This window comes from Barbus barbus, assembly GCF_936440315.1.
Source record: "Barbus barbus genome assembly, chromosome: 18".
NCBI classification, from domain to species: Eukaryota; Metazoa; Chordata; class Actinopteri; order Cypriniformes; family Cyprinidae; genus Barbus; species Barbus barbus.
In genome coordinates this window covers 20597818-20617646 of record NC_136746.1, presented here as the reverse complement: position 1 = coordinate 20617646, position 19829 = coordinate 20597818, and the positions used below count along the sequence as shown (strand labels likewise).

The following is a 19829-nucleotide window of genomic DNA, read 5'->3' as shown; positions in this document are numbered from 1 at the left end:
CTTATCTTTGCAGCTGACCTTGTGGTGTACATGACAAAATAGAAAGAAAAAATATAATCTTTGAGCGTAATAGAGTTTCCCCATCCTAATGAATTATAGAAATAAAGGTGGAGTCGCAGTGGTGGCAGAACGCCAGGAGAATTGTCAAAGGAGTGAAGTAAACAGCTCTATGATTGGTGAGATTAAATGAACATACTCCTGCCAGACGTTTGTTTGGCATTCCACAGACGTGTCTCCTCAGAGAACCAGATACAGCATCCAAACGTCTACAGACGTGCCAGAACGACCTCACAGTTTACACTATAATAATCACAGACTACACTGACCGCATATCAGATGATGTCACTCAGCACACACTGTTCTCTTTATTATACGTGAGTAAATAAATAACGAAAATCTGGACTTTGAGCATAATTCTAATGACATTTTTGTAATAAAAACATGGACAATGGAAATTAGACTGCAGACGCACAACAGACCCTTACATCTTATGTGAACTTCACAGGGTTAAATCAATGTTCGAGTACATCTCACAAAAACATGTCCAGGCCATTCCTCCAATAACTTAATCTACATTGCACAAAATGACTTAGCAAAAAAAAAGAGAATCTGTCCAGGCCACAAATTCCAAAAGATAAAAAGAAATAAATTAAAAGGAAAGTATTTATATTTTATTATATATGTTATATATTATATATATAATTTTTTTTTGCATTCATTATACTATTATACTATTATATAACTATTATAGATTCTCATTACTGTAGTGCAATGTTTTTTTTTAATCAGCATACATTGTTCAGCATAAATCAGCAGATATAATAAATATTACAATGATGTATAAATACTGTATACTTTAAATAATGCACCATTGTTTTTTTTTTCAAACAGTAATGAGAATGATAATTTATTTTCATGGTAATAATCATAATTGGGGTGCTTAATTAATGATCAACTGTCAATAAATTTCACAATGCAAAATTAATGAGTAAATAAAATAGGCTACATTTTTAGAACCATTAATATTTTACCAAAATATAATTGCCTTTTTGTAATTGCCTATATTTTATTTGTTTGTTTGTTTTTGTTTTTGAATTTGGGTGAAATATAATCCAAGAATATGAATATAGCCAGTTCCTAACAGTTGTTGTGAATTCACTGTCATGGAATTAAAAGTCATTTACTATTTGTATGGAGGGGTTCATTTTTCTGGCTACACATTTTTACTCATGTATGTCTCTCTTTCATTTTCTGACTGATTTCTTGGATTTCTTTCTTTAGAAAAGTATGTATTTTCCGCATCAAAATATACACGTACATCTATATGCTTGTTCTTCTATAAAAATCACGTTTTATGTTCAGCTATGTGAATAATATGCCTCTATAACCTGTACAACCTGTTATAGATAAGGTCTATGATTTCTACAGCTGAGAAAAAGATACTAAAGTATATGTATTTTTTACACATTTTATGCAGATCTATGAGCTCTATGCCCCTGGGTATCTCTACACTGCTCAACAATTTCTGAGATTTATACAAATGTCTGTTTTGTGTATCCACATGTTTTTGTGTGTGTGTGACACAGAGACTACTGTATGCATTTAGGTTTATATGCATGTGTGTAGTAAAGCTCATGTTTGCATGTTTGTTGGTCTGTTCATGCTGTCCACTCTGTCCTCAAACACACCACACACTAAGCAAGGGGTGGCTGTGAACAAACATGCATGCATGTGGGAGTGTGTACGCATGCATGTGAGACACTTGTGTGTGTACGTATGCATGTGTGATGGTGTATTTGTGTGTAAGTAGGTGTGTGTGTGTGTGTGTGTGTTTGTATGCATGTGTAGTGCCTTAGAGTGTGTTTGCATGCGTCCATGATATTATGAGTTCCATCAGTATGTGAATAAGTGTACAAGGGAGTCTCTAACACACACGAGGAGAGGAGAAATCCAAACACAGTATACTTACACTGCAATTCCTCACATATCCAAGCTTAGATAGAAGAGAAAACACACAATCAATATCTGTCTCACTCTGATGGCATGAGGTCTAAATCTAAATGAGGTCCACTGCTGTTATGCTGTACTGTGCTGTACTTTTTGAGCTCTGTAATAAAATAAAACAAATTATTGTATTGTATTTTAAGTATCTCTTTAAAAGGGGAAAATAGACTTTCAGAGATACGCTCTGGTAAATGTCAGGCACAATCAATTATTTACATAATTGCAAGAAAATGAACAAGATCGAAACAAAGTTAAAGGATTGAGCAAAAGCTAGAAATTGCTCAGCAAGTTTATAATTTCTGCAATTTTATCATACAGGGTAGAGTGAGAGAAACCAGTTAATACCACAAAACATCACAGAGATTATCTAATCTACTGCCATGAAATCCATTATCACCAAAATTATAGTATTTAATATATATATATTAAAAGAAAACTTGCCAAAATTACCCCCATCCTTAAAATTGTGAGTTTAATATTTTATCCAGTTATAATGTATTGCATAGTAGGACTGACTCATGCCATCAGCTTGTCTTTGTGAACCGACCATGTTCAAAAATATCAGTGAAGTACAAACAATAATGGATGAAAATTAAAAATGTATTGCTGATCACAACAATAACCTAATAAAGACTCTAGAAATAAACTGCTGTTTATGGGAAAATGACCTGAACTGTTATGAGAGAGTTTTGAAACTTCTTTCAAACCCGTCTCTGTCTGAAATGTATTAAAAATGTAAAGAAAAAATAATGTCTTATCTAACAGAGTAAGAATCATTTAAAGTTTTGAGCCAGAGAATTTAGTAACAATGAAGGTTAGGGCAGAACAGAAGAAGTGACATCAGACAGAAGGAGCCTGATTGGCTGAGGGGACAGGAAGAGGCGGAGACTGGATATTTACCTTGTTGCGTTTGAAGTAGGCACGTCGACAGGCAGCGAAGCATTTCTCACTACAGAAACTCTTCAGTTCAGAGCCCATACTGAGAGAATAACGCTTCACTCCCACCTTCTGACACCACGCACACATTATCTGAACATTAGAGGTGTCCTCCTCTGGAAAGAAAAGAGAAAAGAGAAAGAATATAGAAGGATCTAGTCGGTCAACTTTTTGAAAAATAGTGACATTTCAGATAAAACGTAAACCATTATTGTTTTTCTTCATATTACTGAGACTAAATTTATCATAAAATCAAGTACATAAACATATGTGAACACGCGTATACAAGTATTGCATCTCTTTTATTTTCTTTTATTGTTATTAGCAAGAAGAAGGATAGACTAAAGTACCTTTGCAATTCATACTCACATACCAGACGTCATATACCAGATAATATTCTCAACAACAATGTAATTTTCCACACTGATTAATCCACCACCAACATATTCTAGACAGACAGTATATAATGCACAAACACATGAACACTAAAGGCAATCTTTCCCTCACCAGCCCACAAGGGGTTAAGAGAAACCTGTCATCATGCATCACCCCACACACATCAAGACTATATACGTTTGTATTTTTCTTGTGTGTGTGTGTGTGTGTGTCAGTCAATCTGCCTACATCACAATGCATGCCACATGATGTTAGATCTTTCCCATCATGCTCCACTAACAACTAGAAGCTTGCGGGCACAAGTGTTCGGGTTTGGGTGTTTGAAGTGCGAGCATATGTGAGTGTATTTGGGAATGGGGGTGAGCGAGCTTCTAGGGGCCAAAAAGACACACCGAGCCAATTGATTCAAATGCAACTGATATTGCCACAAACAGAAAACTGCTCACTTTTTTGGTGTTTTCATAATGTTCAATTTTGTAAAATGGGACTCCCAACTTCAGATTTAGTATGTGATAATTTTAATGTGTCTGCTCATGTCAAATGGTTTCTCCTCAGAGATCTTTTACACTCTCACCCTCTAGCAGCTGTTTAATGATCAGATAAATCTGAGTGTGTGGAGAGAAAATTTCTGCCCATTAGACTTAACCTTTCCTCGCACCCCTCTCTCTGTTTCTTCTTTCTTTCGTAATGAGCAAGTTATATTTTAAGATAGAAATCAATTCAGAATTATGCTAAACATATCTCCGTAGGCTGAACAATCAAATCAAACTAATCAGCACAAGGAGATGAGATCAGAGGAAAGAACCCAAAACCAAGCATAGTTTTTTTTTGTTTGTTTTGTTTGTTTTTTTAGCAATTTTTTCACTCCTAGCTGCAAAAAAAAAAGAAGAAGAAAAGTACAATCTGTTTAAGCTGTCTAATTAGCTTAACCAATGGCATGAACTGGGGATAAGGAGACTTATTTGAGACTTTAGCAAACTACCTGTTTGAAACGTACAAGAAGTCATTTATGATTTAAAGGGATAACACACTCAAAAATTAAAATTCTGTCATTTACGTACACTTGTGTCATCCCAGACTCGTTTATTTTCTTCCACCAAATACAAAAAGAGCATTTTTAAAGTTAGTGCATTTTTTACATTTTTGGAGCTTGATGGTCATCCTCACCCCTTTTACCTTAATCGTATGGAAAAGAGCATTGAAACTTAAGCTTAATTTACACAGCAAAGGTGGCAAAGAAGTGGCAAGTAGGTGTTTTTACACAGACTGTTTAATGCTGCTCAGAGCTGCAATGCATGCATTTGCACTTAAATTACAACTCTTTGATACTAGGAGCTGAGGTGGGTCAGAGAATGCAAAATTGAGTTATGTGGCATTGGCTCTTTACACTTAATTTTGAGCAGAGACAGAGCAGCCTTAAATCCTATAAAGATGTCTTTAGATTCAGCAGGCTGGAAAAAGTAGATAGAAAGATTAAGTACATAAAGATATAAAAAGAGCTTGCCTGACAAATTGCATCATACAGAGTAGCAAAGACTCAAAGTGTTCCTCTACAACCCTCAAAATATAAACATTCACATATAAAACGGTTGCCATGGCAATTCTGTTTGTTTTTCCTCAGCACAGCCTCATTGCTCCATCCCAATCCTGAATTTAAGAGGGAACGTGCAAGTGTGTGTGTGTTTGTGGAACATCCGGTGGTAGAGCAGTACATACCTGCACTTCAAAAGCCCTCTGTCACTATGCGCATGCTCATGAATTATTCAAGAGGGCCACAGGCTAGGGGCGGGGATGGGGAGGGGGGAGTTGGCTTCTGTTGCTGTGGTAGTTAGCGAGTCTACACCATCTGTTTCTCACCACATCACACACATTAACGCACACATAAATACAGGCGCACATACATAGACACACGCACACGAATACACCAGCGCACAGAACACTGGTTTATAGGGATGCACCTCACCATGGTGCCGTCCCATCAGACACCATGTCTTTGGTCTGCTGCGCTACAACACACACTCTCACCAAACAATGAGAGTGGACTCTCAGTGTCAAAATGCAAGCTCAGATGCATTTTATTCATGTTAGTGATTAAGGACATTTTTATATTAAAAATCATATTGAAATACTGTATATTATTAAATTGATTAAAATTATTAAAACTTGTTTCACAAACCTTACGTATACAAAATATGCTTTATTTCAAGACAGACATGGCTGAGAGTAATGATAACTTGGCAGTTCTATAAGTGAGTGTTATGTTGAAGTAACCACTCTGAATGATTCAGTGTGTTAATCAATGAAAGATTCGCTAGATTGATTCAAGCTGTAACTACAGGCTAAGTCTGAAATCTCATTTTCTCCGAGTAGGTACTTTTTTAAATAAGTAATTACTTTGCATTATGTAACCTATACCAGCATTGCTGCGTCACTTCACTGTGATTCACAAATCCTCGCCTGTGGCTTCATGGGATAGAAAAGTGCCTGGATTTGAATTTCAGATTCTTGCCAAAAGTAGGTCTTTTGGGTACTTTGTTTTGCCTACTTTTGCCTTTTTTGCCTTATTATTTTTTGCTTTATGAATACTATGAATTTGAACATACTTCTCTTTTCACATTTTGTTTTTCACCTATTGGGAGGTATACATATTCAGAATGCAGCCCAAGTATTTTTGAACGATTCATTTAAAGACTCATAAGAGTTATTTGTGAATCGGCATGCACAGAATACACTAGTCATGCTGCATGTTTTTGTGTTCAACCAGCAGACAAATCAATATGTGTTTTCTTGCTATTATCATATGGCAATACTGTATATGGCAGATTTTTATCTCAAATATTATTTTGACAGCAAACTCACATTCACAGCTTTTTTGTCTCAGCTCTTAGCATTTCAGTAGCGGCAGCGTAGATTCAAGCAGTATTGTAAACACTAATGTTTCAATGATATTTGTACAGTCGCAGAAACGTTCACATGTTTAGCTTCAGCATCTGAGGAAACTGGTTAAAATGTTGATATGGTGACATTTCCATAAATGGTCAACTTTATCAGTCTGATAAATATGCAAATAAAAACAGTAACACAGTTCATAAAGGTTGGGAGACCTCCAAGAGGGAGGATAGGTTTAGGGTTGGGTTTGGTGTAGGGGATATTAGCAAGTATTATTAACAAACACATTTGGAGCTGACCAACCCATTTGGAGCTGACTTCGACTTCCATTTATACCTAACTCTGAAATCTCGACACTTCACGGATGAAGTTTGTAGCCTGGGATTATAAATATGAGAACCCTGTTTGTGTAAGCTATCAAGAATAAATACAATACACATGTATTTTGTTCAGTTAAATGTGCGCTTGTAAGTTAAATACTCAAATGCATGCTTTTGCTGCTTGTGTTTCTTACCTGCTGGTGCTTTGATCAGAGGGGGCGAGATTAAGGGCACTATGATTGGCAGGCCTCCGTGCTCCTTAGAGGAGGAGGGGTTTGCAGACACCTCAGCTGTCACTCCATTCCGTGATGTTGGAGTAGAGCCAGAGCTGTTGGCGTGTGGAGGAGAACCACTGCTGTTCTCCACTGTGGATGCTTTTGGCAAAGAGTTCTCTAGAGAGGAGAGAGAAGAAATGGGGAGTCGTTTATGTTTCACAAATCAGTCACAGTGTGAAATACATAATATATTTGTAGTGTGAAATGTCATTGGTGGATGTGACTGTCATGGAATTCAAATGGCCGTGATCAGTTCATTGTAGTCAATGTGAAATCATAACTGACCCTGTTTACATTCAGACTTATTCAGGGAAAGAAACAGGAATCCGTGCCATTTTAAATAAATAAAAAAACAACAACATAAATTTTAATCAAAATAACTTGCTTTTACTCAAGTTACTTAAACATTATTTGGTCATTTTTTTTAACAATCTCACATTCAGGTCTGGCTCTATTCTGGTTCATAACACCCACTTATCACAATCCAATAATTTTCTGATGGATAAAATGAAGTACTGATATTATTATTATTATGAAATTTTTCCTGAATAATGTTCTGTTTTACTGGGAAAGTAAAACAGTAAAATATATTGTGAACAAGGTTTCATACTGACTAAAGAATCAGTATATGCGTATTCAGTATTATATATAAGGAATTGTTCAAACACAACTGAACATATTTTCTTCAGGATCAGTGTATAATTTTTTTTACTTCACAAGTCATTCACAAACTCTGGAGCCCTGAGACTCTAGCAATCTCTCAAATGCACACATCACATTACTGTTTTGACTTGTAAAATGACATAAAACTGATTAAAATAGCTCTTACAGAGTCTAGAGAAGACATTCCCATACTACACATGCACACCTCCACCTGCAGCAAATAAGACAAGATTCAACAAGAGCACCCAAACAGATTACTAGTAGATAGCAGAAAAGCCCATTTGTAACTCTAACGGCATGCTCGTTTAGAGACGATCACGGCTAAATGAGTTAATTAAGTCTGATTGTCCTTCACCTAATCTCTCCACTTCCAGCAACATCAACTAACAATAGTGAAATATCGTAATCTGCGGCTGTGGATTTGTCTGACAGCAGAAAGTAATTACGGCGAGCGTCACATGGCAGGCGTGGTAGGTTGGAGAAATGTGGCGCTAGCTGGGAACCGTCTAATGCCTAAATCACCATTTTCTTTAATGAAGGCTGGAGTATGGATTTAGCAAGGAATTAGCCAGCTCATTGTTTTGGCATCTCTTTCTCTGTCCCCACAGGGCTACAGAAAAAATGGCTGACAGTTTAAGACTCTCTAATGCTCTGGCACAGAGGCCAGCCAGGAGACAGCATGGAGGGTCCAAAGATAAAGCTGTGGGTTTATCGGAGGTCTCTCGGGGAAACGACGGAGGAAGTTCAGGAATTTAACAGTGCATTCTCTCTTTAACAACATTTAAAATCTGACAGTCCTTGTTTTCGTTCCTGTCCTTGTCAGGATTTTGTCTTATTACCGCTCCAGAATTCCCTCTAGGCTCTTTCTGGTGGCAAACAGGTTTGTGAAATGAACCTGCTACAAATAACCTATGGGGAATTAAGGGATGATAAAATGATAAAAAAAAAAAAATTAATGCAAGTTATTCATATTAGTGTCAAGTGTTCAGAGGGTCTAGAAGGTATAGTTAGATACTGAAACTTTCTCTGAATTTAAATTTTAAGTGTGAGCAAAGCACTGGGTTGTCGAGAAATAAGAGAGTTCAGGTACCCAAATATTCTAATCAAAATTACACTATTGCTCAAAAGTTTGGGGTCGGTAAGATTTAAAAAAAATTTTTTTTAATTAGTCTCTTATGCTCACCAAAGCTGTATTTATTTGATCAAAAATACAGTAAAAACAGAAATACTGTGAAAAATGATTACAATTTAAAATAACTGTTTTCCATAAATGATTAATATTTTGATTAATGATTAAATATTTTAATGATTAATGATGGCAAAGCTGACTTTTTAAGCAGTCTTCAATGCTCATTCTAATACACCGATTTGGTGCTCAAGAAATACTTATTAATATCAATGTTAAAAACTGTTGTGATGCTTAATATTTTGTGGATATTTTAATGGATGCAACATTAAAAAGAACAGCATTTGTTTGAAATAGAAATAATCTGAAACATTAAAAATGTCCTTACTGTCGCTTTTAATCAGTTTCATGTGGTCTTGCTGAATAAAAGTATTAATTTATTTTCAAAAAGAAAACAAATCTTACCAACCCCTAACTTTTGAACGTGTTGAGACAATCTATATGATAGAGTATGTGTAAATCTTATTTTGCATGCCTTTCAAAGATACATTTCTGTATTTATGTCAGATCTCACCTTTCAGGACAGAGATGCGTTGCCGCATTTCTCCGTCATGATAGTTGCGGATCTCTATGTCATCTGAGTCTCGTAACTCCACTTTGTCATATCCGTACCATCCAAGCAACTCATTCATGGTGTTTTCAGCAAAACTCTACAGAGAGAGAGAGCAAAAGAGAGAACAATTTAAAATGCGGCTTTACTTTTTAGAAGTAGTTTTTATTGTAAGTTGTAAGGAATCAACAGACAATTCTCACTTATCCTCTAAATTCTACTAAAACCTATTTTTTGACTACAGAATTACTCGTTTCATAATGCGTTCTTACAGAAAAGGCCTAAATGCACACAGAGGGAATTTGAAAGAGTGAATAATTGCAGTCTGCATTATTATTATTAATTTGGGAGGTGTACTGCGCTGAGACAATCGATGTAAAAACCTCTGAGTGGCAGATTTTGCAATGCGGATAAACAAAATCTCCACAGGGAATCTTATGTTTGCATGGCTATTGTGAACCAAGGCCAAAAGTAGTTTCATCCAAGAAATCCACTAGCTCATCGATAAACCAAATCTGACTGAAAATAGCTTCAAACGTTTCAGCTCCATATCCCTTTAAGAAAGAAATCTGGAGAGGCTATAGACAGACCAGGGCATCAGACAACATCTAACTAAGCAAACAATGCTAAGCCAGACAACAGGAGAACAGCATTATTAAGACCACAGCAGAATCCATGCAGCTTCAACTTACTAGACAAAAAATATTATACTATGAGATTTTAATACCCATTTACCCTGCATCTGCTGATTAATATTTAAACATGACCTCAAAAGAGCAGCTATACTTGTCAAACATATTAGTAGATATTTGCTTAATGAATAAAAACCTGCTTTTATGTAAAGCACAGTTTAATATATTGAGTAAGTGCTTATATATAGAGAGAGAGAGAGTAGAAATAAGTTACATTAATTATAAAAATGTAATGCATAAATATTAAATTATTATTCATTATTTTTCCCACCTGTTTTCACATCTCAATGGGTTCAAAAGACATAAGGGAGCATCTAAACATTCAGATATTTATTTCTGTATATATATTATTTATTTTTGTCACTTTTTTTCTGTTTTAGTCAGTCTGAGGGAGGCTCTCACCATCAAGTAGGGCGAGTTGCCATGAAGATTGCCTGCCTGCCCCGCCCCTGGAAGGGGCCGATTGGACGGGACCTGATGAGACACGAGTCAACAACTGTCAATCAAACACAGAAACTGTCAGTCAATCGCATTAACTATCCAGCAGCATACTGTTGTTATGTGTTTTGGGATATATACAAACTCAGTTAATGTGGTTTGTATTTACTCACCAGTGTACACTATAGCACTGCTTTTATAAACACATATAGACATGTAATCTAAAAAGTCTAAATGAGGGATTCACTCTAATGTAATATTATATGTTATAATTTAATATAATGTTTCATAACTATTGGATCGTTGTGCAACATATTTAAAAGCACACTTGTACGTTTTACAGTACAAACTGATGAACAGCCCTTCTCCACTCCTTCCCTGCACTTCTGCTGTATGGCCACCAGGTGTCTGTCCTGCCTCTGGTCTGTAAGGTGAGGCTTCTGTTTTAAGATTGAGTTCACAAGGTCAGTCACAATGCAGTAATCACACCCTGTCCACAGGAAACCCTACTAGACTGTATCCGCACAGCACGGATCAATCTAGAATCACCTGAGCTCCGCTCTGAAGAGTTTTTGGGCACTTCTAGAGTTCTGATTGTCTGGGAACACCAGCTGAGCTGAATTTAGAGGGGTTCAACAGTTCCTCAAGAGGGCTCACCTGAGTTACAGTGTTAATAAGGGGTCACACATACACAGGGTCAAATGTAAGATCACATTTGGCTTGGGGAAAGTGATTCTTTATTATTAAAAATGTCAAAAATACAAATTTATTTCAACAATTTTTATACATTTATTATAGAAAGAGAGTTAAATATATTGTCAAAAGTGAGGAAAATATTCTCATTAAAAACAGGGTGCCCAGTGCTCAAACGTTTAAATATAAAGGGCCAAAAATCAAACTTGATTGAGGACCTTGAACCAAAAGTAAATGTTGTATTGTTTTTAACTATATTATATTAAAATGTATTAAATTAAAAAAAAAAAAATTTAAATTTCAAATTATTTTATATAAATTTGTTTATATTGTTGTTTATATTTAAAAAATAAAATGTTTTAATGTTTTAAAAATATATATAATGAAATGAAGAAGCTTCATGTTTCTTTTTTCCTTATTTTTTCCTTCCTTTTGTGATATGGCATGGCAGGCCCATTCAAAGGTCATTACAGGACAACTTTGGCCTGCAGGCCCCAGTTTGGGCATCTCTGATTTAAACAGTTTTAAAAATGGAGAAAAAGCTATTAAAGTGAAATAAAACGTTTAACACTAATCTATTCTATCATTTACTATAATGAATGTGTTTTTTTATTTCATCCGATCAAACTGCATGCACATGTAACCATTACAAAACAAGTTTAGAAAGCATTGTTACAAAGCACAGAGGAAAAGTGACAATTTAAAACATACATCCTCATGTGCATCACTGCTGTGAGTTAGTCTTTAATAGTGCTGCCGATCAGCTTGAGTTCTGTCAAAGGCTCTGGATTCTGCACTAAATGTTACTCCATACACATAATTGCAATCTGAAATTCCCTGCACTCCTCCTCTCTGAAGGCCACCCGGTAATTACACACGCTCTGATAAAACCAAAAAATCACTATGAAAAAAACAGATAGAGAGAAAAAGACTGTGCTTCCTCCCTTATAGAGACTAAATGAAATCGGAAATGTTTGGAGAGAACGCTTTTCATGCTAGACTGAAACATCAGCGAGAAAAGTTACAAGATACGAAGTAGCAAATCTCATTCCCTCTCTGCCGCCTTTTCCCGCTCTGTTCGCTGTGATTGTGACGCCGGGGGAATCAGACACCCTGCGCGCGGTAACAAGAGTAGGTCACTGTACACCATGATAAAATTCCCTCCTCCCTTCACCAACTTTCCTTCTGACCAACCGCTCTTTCCCCGTCTCTCTCTCTCTCCTCTCTCCTCCCAACCCACACTTTTCCATTCCCTTCTTGCTTTTTTCTCTTGTCCCTCTCTCATACTGAATATCACTTTCTTTTTCTCTCTTCCATACTCTCTCTCTCTCTTTCTTTCTCCCCCCACTACCACCACTATGCTCTGCTTTCATTTCCATCTACCTTCCTTGATATCCGATCCGGCCTGTATGCTCAGCTTTCAGTTTTTACAGCTTAGGCTGCCTATTGCTGTATACATTCCTTTCTCCTCTCCCTCTCTCTCATCCCCCTCTCCGTTGGGGCAATCACCAGCACGGGGCTTATTTTACCATGCTGCACATGAAAGCAGACGGAGATGAAGGCAACACTGTCAGACGTCTCTTCTGTGTATCTCTCTCAGAAGTATAATCCTCTACAAGGCCACATTGTGTACAATCTACCGTATCTCTCTGGTTCTTTCTTTATGCCTTTTTTCCTTTGTCTCATTTCTTGTAAGTAAGAGCATAATTAAACAAAGATTTGTTTTAAGCAGCACCAAAGTGAGGGACTCCTCATAGGCTGGGTGTGTGTGTGTGTGTGTTGGTGGAAATCTGATACGTGAGAGGGAGAAATTCATAATGCTCAGGTCTCAAGTTCTCACTGAGGCAATAAGAGAGAAGTGCAGAGTAAAACGCAGATTATATTTACACACACACGCTCTTTATATGTTACAGTATGCTTTGTTTCTGCATGTCGGGAGGTTTTTTTACATAGTTAGAGACCTTCAAACAGGAAGTGACTGTAAGAAAAGGCTTTTCCTTCACCTTTAAAGAACAAGCAACTGGACTTCCTAAATTTATGCATACTTTCATCTTAAGGTACAAAAGCTTAAAGGTACCTTATTTACTCCTAAATGGTACATGTTAGCATCTAAAGTGAACATATTAGTACCTTTTGAAAGCGTACTAGTGACAGTTTTGTACCTTTTTTTTCGGAGAGTTTAGAGCTCACAGTGGAAAGCATGAACTCACTGAGTTTAAGAATGAAAAATGAGTGAAAGCCAGCAGACGCATTTGCTAATAAAGCTGGGATGGAAGTATTCAACCTCGCTGTGATTTTCGCTCTGTTACCGACACCTGTTCGCACATGTATCTCAGACCCCTCAAACAGACCCTTGCTCTAAACCCTCCTCTGGTTATTCAACACCGCATATCAAATTTAGTTTTGATTCCACAGAACCTGATCTGTGTATGTTGACGCAAATGTTTGGGGAAAAGTTTTGTTTTGTCTCCATGGCTTTGCTGTTTCCTGTTTTTCATGTTGCGTGGGGCGAGACATGCACATATTGTTCATCTGCACCGTTTGCATATGCATGGGACCACCGCCCTAAGCTGTAGCGGCGTCTCTGTGGTCTGTCTGTGGTAACTGTATGGGGTATCTCTGCATGGGGTATCTAGGGCACTTGCATGTGTCTGGTGAAGATGTATGGGATGTTGTTGTATGGATGCAACCACGTATCAAGGATTAGGGAAACCAAACGTAATAATTTAAGAACTAATCATTGAAAAGCCAATATTGTTGTACCACAATTTTGAATTATACACTCTTAAAATAAATGGTCATTATTGGCATTTGTGGTTCCAGGAGGAACCTTTAATATCCTTGGAAACTTTCCATTGCATAAAAGGCTTTTCGGATTATTGAAATGCTTTTCATAATAAATTGTTCTTTTAAGAACTGTTTGCTGAAAGGTTCTTTGGGGAACCCAAAGATTTTTCCATCGAAAAAAAACCCCCTTTGGAACCTTTGAATCCTTAATGTCTCAGAGGATACAGCTTTGCTTGTGTACAGACAAATTTTTAAAGAGTATTTTTCTAGGGAATGATCTTTTAAATGATCTTTCTGTCAAAAAGATGTTAATTTTTAGTTAAAACTCTGACCATTTAAACAGAATGCTTACATTATTCAAATGGCCTGCCATTATTAGTGTATAAGATCACAGTCAATCTCACACTTCATCACATAACTGCTTTAGAAAATACTCTTCATTATTAATTTTTGCAAAGAGGTACTTAATGTGCAGAATCTGATCAGAGATCGCAGGGTGAGAAGGTTCGTTGTAGGTGGTTGTCTGTTAAAAACACCTGTGTTTCAGGATAACTGAGGCAATTATGATTCAATTCTGTCAATTATTTGAGAAGTTCCCATGATGAAGCATATCAGTGTGAAATGCTGTGACTTAGTCCAGCTTGTACACTATAAATGACAAAAAATATATACCACAGAATTCATTTGTTTTAAATGTGTGTACAAACTATTGTACCACCCATTACCCAGCATGCTCAGCTAATTTGATATTGTATTTGCATGTTCGTATATGTTACCAAAGAAGGTGGTGCCTGATTACCGGCAGTGTTTTGATATGGTGTATGATTATGTTATCTATGACTATGGTGTATTATATGTTAATGTGTAACACATTCTGTTATATGGGTGTCATTTAATTTATTATGCATGTTATACGTGGTCTGTAAGATTACTATGTGTTAGTAATATTACTTTAGTTTACCCTAAAGTAGTTGGGTTTCAGTGGTCCTCTCTCTGTCAAGTTGACGTTTTGGGAGAAATCACTGAATTGTGCACTAAATTCAACGTATTAAAGATGAGTAGTGCACAAGCTGTTATGTATAAGCCACAGTCTTTAAACTGAGTTCTATAAGCCGCTGCCTACCTCACTCAGGTGACTATTTTCCAGCATCCTTCCATCTGCCCAACTCCACCTTTATTCTTGCCCTGTTTTAATCTCCTATTTAGTAACCCACATGGGTATATTACAGTTTGAGTCGAGGTTTGTCCTCAAGGTCTCCATAAGCGGACAGAATGCCAATTCTTTTAAACTTGTCATGTATATATTTGATAATGATTTTGATAGGTTTTTATTTGTTCTACTTTTAGTAGGAATGGATAGAACCTAACGGAAATCAAGCAAAAATTATTTCAGCAAATGGAAGATTCACACCATTTAAGAAGCAAGGTATTTGTTCCAATCCTTTTCTGACAAAAACTGACTGTACTGATCTATTATTTAAAAAAAATTTTTTACAATTAATTAATTGCAAGTAGTATTCACACAGATAATAAATAACTTGATGGTGAACATTTTTTCAGTTTATAAATTCAAATTTGATATTCAAAAACCTCTAAGTGGTGTAATGATCAGGAGACTGCAAAAAAGAAAAAGGTGTCATTAAAACGCTGACATTCTTGAAACTATATTTTCATTCTTTTTATTATTATTTTTATAAAAACAGTAAAGTTATTTTATTTTATTAAGTATTAATAAAAAAAAAAAAACATTTGTAAGCCAATTCAAAATCAGTGATGCAACCAACATGCATGCGGCTGTTTTGCCCTCATTTGACATAAACAGGAAATGATATCACAGTGAGGACCTCTAGTCTATCTATAGACCCTGATGATTTATTGATTATATGATTTAAGTGAAGTCAAACAGAATAACCTGAATGAAACTTCAAGATTCATGATCCAAAAATGTAGCCTATAATAATAGTAAATAAATAATTCTAAACATAATTAACATATCAATTGACACATTATTTTTAAATAATGACTGACTAATTAAGAGGGTTCCGGTCCCTCAAAGCCCCAATAATTCACATCTCACGCGTAACAGCTCCAGAATAAGTCAGTTTCTGCAAGGGCAGCATTGCATCCCTCTCGTGTGTGTGTGTGTGTGTGTGAGTTACGTCAAACTGAAAGATCAGTGGCGTTTAAGGAGACCGGGGAGACGCACGCGTGTATCTCCGCTACAGGTCGATCAATATCTGTCAAATTTTGAGCCCCGGCGGACCGGTGAGCCTCGCGCAGGTTCCGTCAAATAATTACCGACAAGAAACAAAGCGAATGGAGCAAATTCACCAAAGCCACACACGCGTTTACAGTGACCGAAACACGTTATCAAATTAATAATAACACTAATTAAATGCGTCCCTGTATACCACGATGGTGCTATCAGAATGAATGTAGCTTGATCTGATAAAGAGCACAGATAAATTCTGGCGTTTCCAAAACATTAGGCTGCATGGCAGCTGATGCAAACGCTTCAGACAATGAGCACCACAAAACCAGGAGACAAAGCGCCTGTGTGCGCCTTCAAAACATACTAACGCACGGCTCTGCTCAAACGGAACAAAAAAGTGAAAAAATCTCCTAGTTCTTGAATGAACCAAACTATGATTGCATATACCGAATACCCCAAAAGGCTTTTTAAATGTGCATTTGTCACGAGCAGACAGAGCTCAGTCAGTGTTGAACAGATGAACATCTGGAGTGACCAGCGCTTCCCATCAGAACAGCTGGACAGCTGCACCCTTACAACATGTTTTCTATTTCATTATTGAGTTTTACTCTGTTTTCATGCATTTGTGTTGTTTAGCTGAGTGATAGTAACACGCTAGTAGTAGTAGTAACGCAGCAGTTTGACGCGGAGACTGAGGCACTGGATTTTCCATCAACTACAGTGGAGCCAGCAAGGGGATTTCACTCTAAACCTTCTCGTGATGTGACTGTGGACATTTTATACTTTACGCGCATATGGCATAGAAAAGCACATAAAATGTGTTTAAATAAAATCCATAATGCAATAGATCATCTAGTTAAATAGATCATCTCAAGCACTAGAAAGCAAAACTAGAGTGGTTTGGAAGGTGTGTGAATTAAGCTCAAAAAAGAAACGGGAGGAAAATAATGCCGACCTGTTCTGCAACCCAGGAAAAAAAAAATCAAAGTTAGCTGATTAACCCCAAACACACAGCGCTTGAATGAATCGGCCCTCTATATTCAGTCCGAGGGCGGAGCGGCGGTGCGCTCAACGCATCCAAAAATGACAAGCCTTTATGGGCGCCAGTGAGAGAGAGCGCACGTACAACCTACCTTCATCTCTGCGTTAATTTCCCTCTTCACGGGGTGAGCTGGCTTTCTGCTCCTCTTGTTTTCCGGAGGTCTTCCCTCTTTCTCCATCTCAGCCATGTTTTCTTTAAATCTCAGTCAATATTTGAGGGTAAAAACCCCGAGGGCGCACGGCACGGAGCGAGGCGGGGCCGTTTCAGAGTTGCGGAGTGGCAGCGAATGGCAGGCATGCGAGAAGCCCCACTGAAGTTGATGCTGCTGCTGCTGCTGTGGGCTCACCGTGCCCGGTAGAGTCAGCCATCTTCTGCCTGCTATTTCTCAGCGCTCTGAGCGTGAGCAGGATCGAGCACTCTCGGAAAGCCAACCGAGAGGTTGAGAAAAAAAGAGCGAGCCAGACAGGGGGAGGGGCCTCCACCGTAACTCTATACGGCCACGCTGATCCCGGGAAGGCTATTTCCTCCCCAATTTTCCACAGATCGGTTTTCACTCAGGACTCCACGCGTGGCGGAGGTTGTCGCGCGATAGGAGTGAATAGGTGCCGTTGTCTGATGTGTTATCGTTCACCCCGCGCGCGTTATCACCGCTCCGCAGGGGGTGCTTGATATTGTCATACGAGACAATTAATGGAAATAAATCAGTCAAGGGGTCCTAATCGTTTACTTTTAATTAAACATCTTTGAATGGGTGGAATTATCATAGTGGGTGTTAGTATTTATGAGACAGATATCTGCAGGTAATTAAAACCCACTCTGAAGGTCTGTGTGTGTGAGTGACAGACAAAGACTTTACAGGGGCAAAAGAGACGAGATGTATAGTACTTCTTAAGCACTGGGGTCCCACTTAAATGTCCCTAAAAACTCTCTTAATTCATCTTGTCTGAGGTATTTTTTCAGTCTCTTTCTCTCACACACAAAAGTGTCATATCTGTACTGGAGCATGAGATAAGTGAAAAATAAATCTTAAATCAGACATTATTTTTTTGATGACTTTTTTTGACACAGTTCCAACAATAAACAAACAGGAAATCAATAATCCATAAATCCAAAAAACATAAAAGAAAATGCACTTTAAAAGTGTTTTACAAGAAAAGTTGTTTTATCATTGAGTTACTTGTCCTTCAAAGTAAATCTTAGAAATTTTCAGTGTTTTCAGTGTGGTTGAATTTGTATAAAGTAAGTATGAAGTAGAATTGGCTGCAAAATATCATCATCATTATTATTATTATATATTATTATTTAACCGATACATGAACTTTGACACCAACAACAAAATATATGGGAAGTGTTTTCTTTTTATTGCTATATGCATGACTGTATGAGTTTTTACATTTTTCTCACCTGCTATTCTTCAACCCTGTCAGAACAGAACTGAACCCATTTTGGGGACACAACCTACTGGTTAAGAACCACTTTGGGGATACCTTGGAGTGCATGCAGAGGTCCACCTGCAACAAACAAATCACATCATAAGTCTCTTCATCACTTTTACTTCAGTATTAAGTTAAGGCTGCTCTCTGTGAATCAAACCTTGGGTTCTGTGAGGAAGATAGAGCCTAAAAACCTGGACAGAAAGAGTTAATGGACTGTAAAGATGGAGATGAAAGTCACATAGACTACTTTTAAAAAGTCTTTCTCTGAGAAAGAGAATAATCTGCATGTTTAACCCTCAATAAATCGTGCCCCATTTCCCTCCTTCTCGTTTTCTCCATCTCCAGCCCACTGGTGAATTGGCTCTCAAGCATGGCACAAGTAGGGTAGGTTGGCATAAGACGTCCTCTCTCCTCTGGATCGGACCAGAGGCCGTCGTCCTTGAGAGCGTATCGACGTCCCGTCCTAGATCACTAGCAGATGCGCGACGGCCTGAATGAGTGCATTGTTTAGCACACACAGCTCTGGCAGCCCCTGCCGAACATTAGCCCATGATAAACAGTTACATTCTAGCAGGGATACTGTTACCCCTCTTGATACTAGAGGAGGTGCTTCAGTCCGTTTCTCTAACAGGCCAAACTGTGTTTTCTCCAGCATGGATTGGCTTTCACTCCGATTCGATTCCATAGCTCTTAGCTTTGTGTATCAAGTGCAGAGGAATATGGTTTGTAAACACAAGTAAGGCTCTAATATGCAATGACAAATAAGATTAGAGGATGGAATTTACATCTCTTGGGAAATGCCTGGTGGAAAAAGTGTGGTCATGAGACAACATCAGCCTTTTCTGTTCTCATTGTAATCCTTGCTTGTTTATGTTGTGTGAGTATTGTGTCCGCTAAAGTGTGTGTGTGTGAGAAAATGCATGTGTTAGTGTGTCTCCATTTCAAAAAGATACTTATGGGATTTCTACGAGAGGGAAGTATTACAAAAGAAATTAAAAGTAGATGTAAAACAGCTGGATGCCGAATCCGTCACTGGTTCATGAAAAATAAACATTCGTTTTACAATCACAGGGACAGATGAAGCTTTGAAAATGCTATATTCTCTCCTGTTGTATGTATAACAGTCTCATCTCTTTATTTCACATACACACCACAACTTAATTCAGAAACTCACCTCGTACTATTTTTAAATGTGACTCGGATCACCCACAGAGTCTATGCAAAATACAGCTCTCCATTGAAACACACAACAGCCGCCAAATGAGGGCCAACCTTGCCTCCGCTCAATCTTTTCAGGAATTCAAAAAGTA

General features: G+C 37.5%; 1 protein-coding gene across 1 annotated transcript in view; it reads right to left on the bottom strand.

Moving 5' to 3' along the window:
• Window positions 1-17478, bottom strand: part of LOC306884517 (sine oculis-binding protein homolog A-like) — a 29104-nt gene extending 11626 nt beyond the window's left edge. Inside the window, exons 1-6 of the mRNA XM_079440447.1 lie at window positions 17175-17478; window positions 10314-10385; window positions 9184-9319; window positions 6740-6937; window positions 2905-3056; window positions 1970-1993 (exon numbers count right to left, since the gene is read on the bottom strand). Coding sequence (XP_079296573.1) covers window positions 1970-1993; window positions 2905-3056; window positions 6740-6937; window positions 9184-9319; window positions 10314-10385; window positions 17175-17270 — 678 coding nt within the window. The 5' untranslated portion in view covers window positions 17271-17478. The remainder of the gene's footprint in view (window positions 1-1969; window positions 1994-2904; window positions 3057-6739; window positions 6938-9183; window positions 9320-10313; window positions 10386-17174) is intronic.
• Window positions 17479-19829: the final 2351 nt, after the last annotated feature.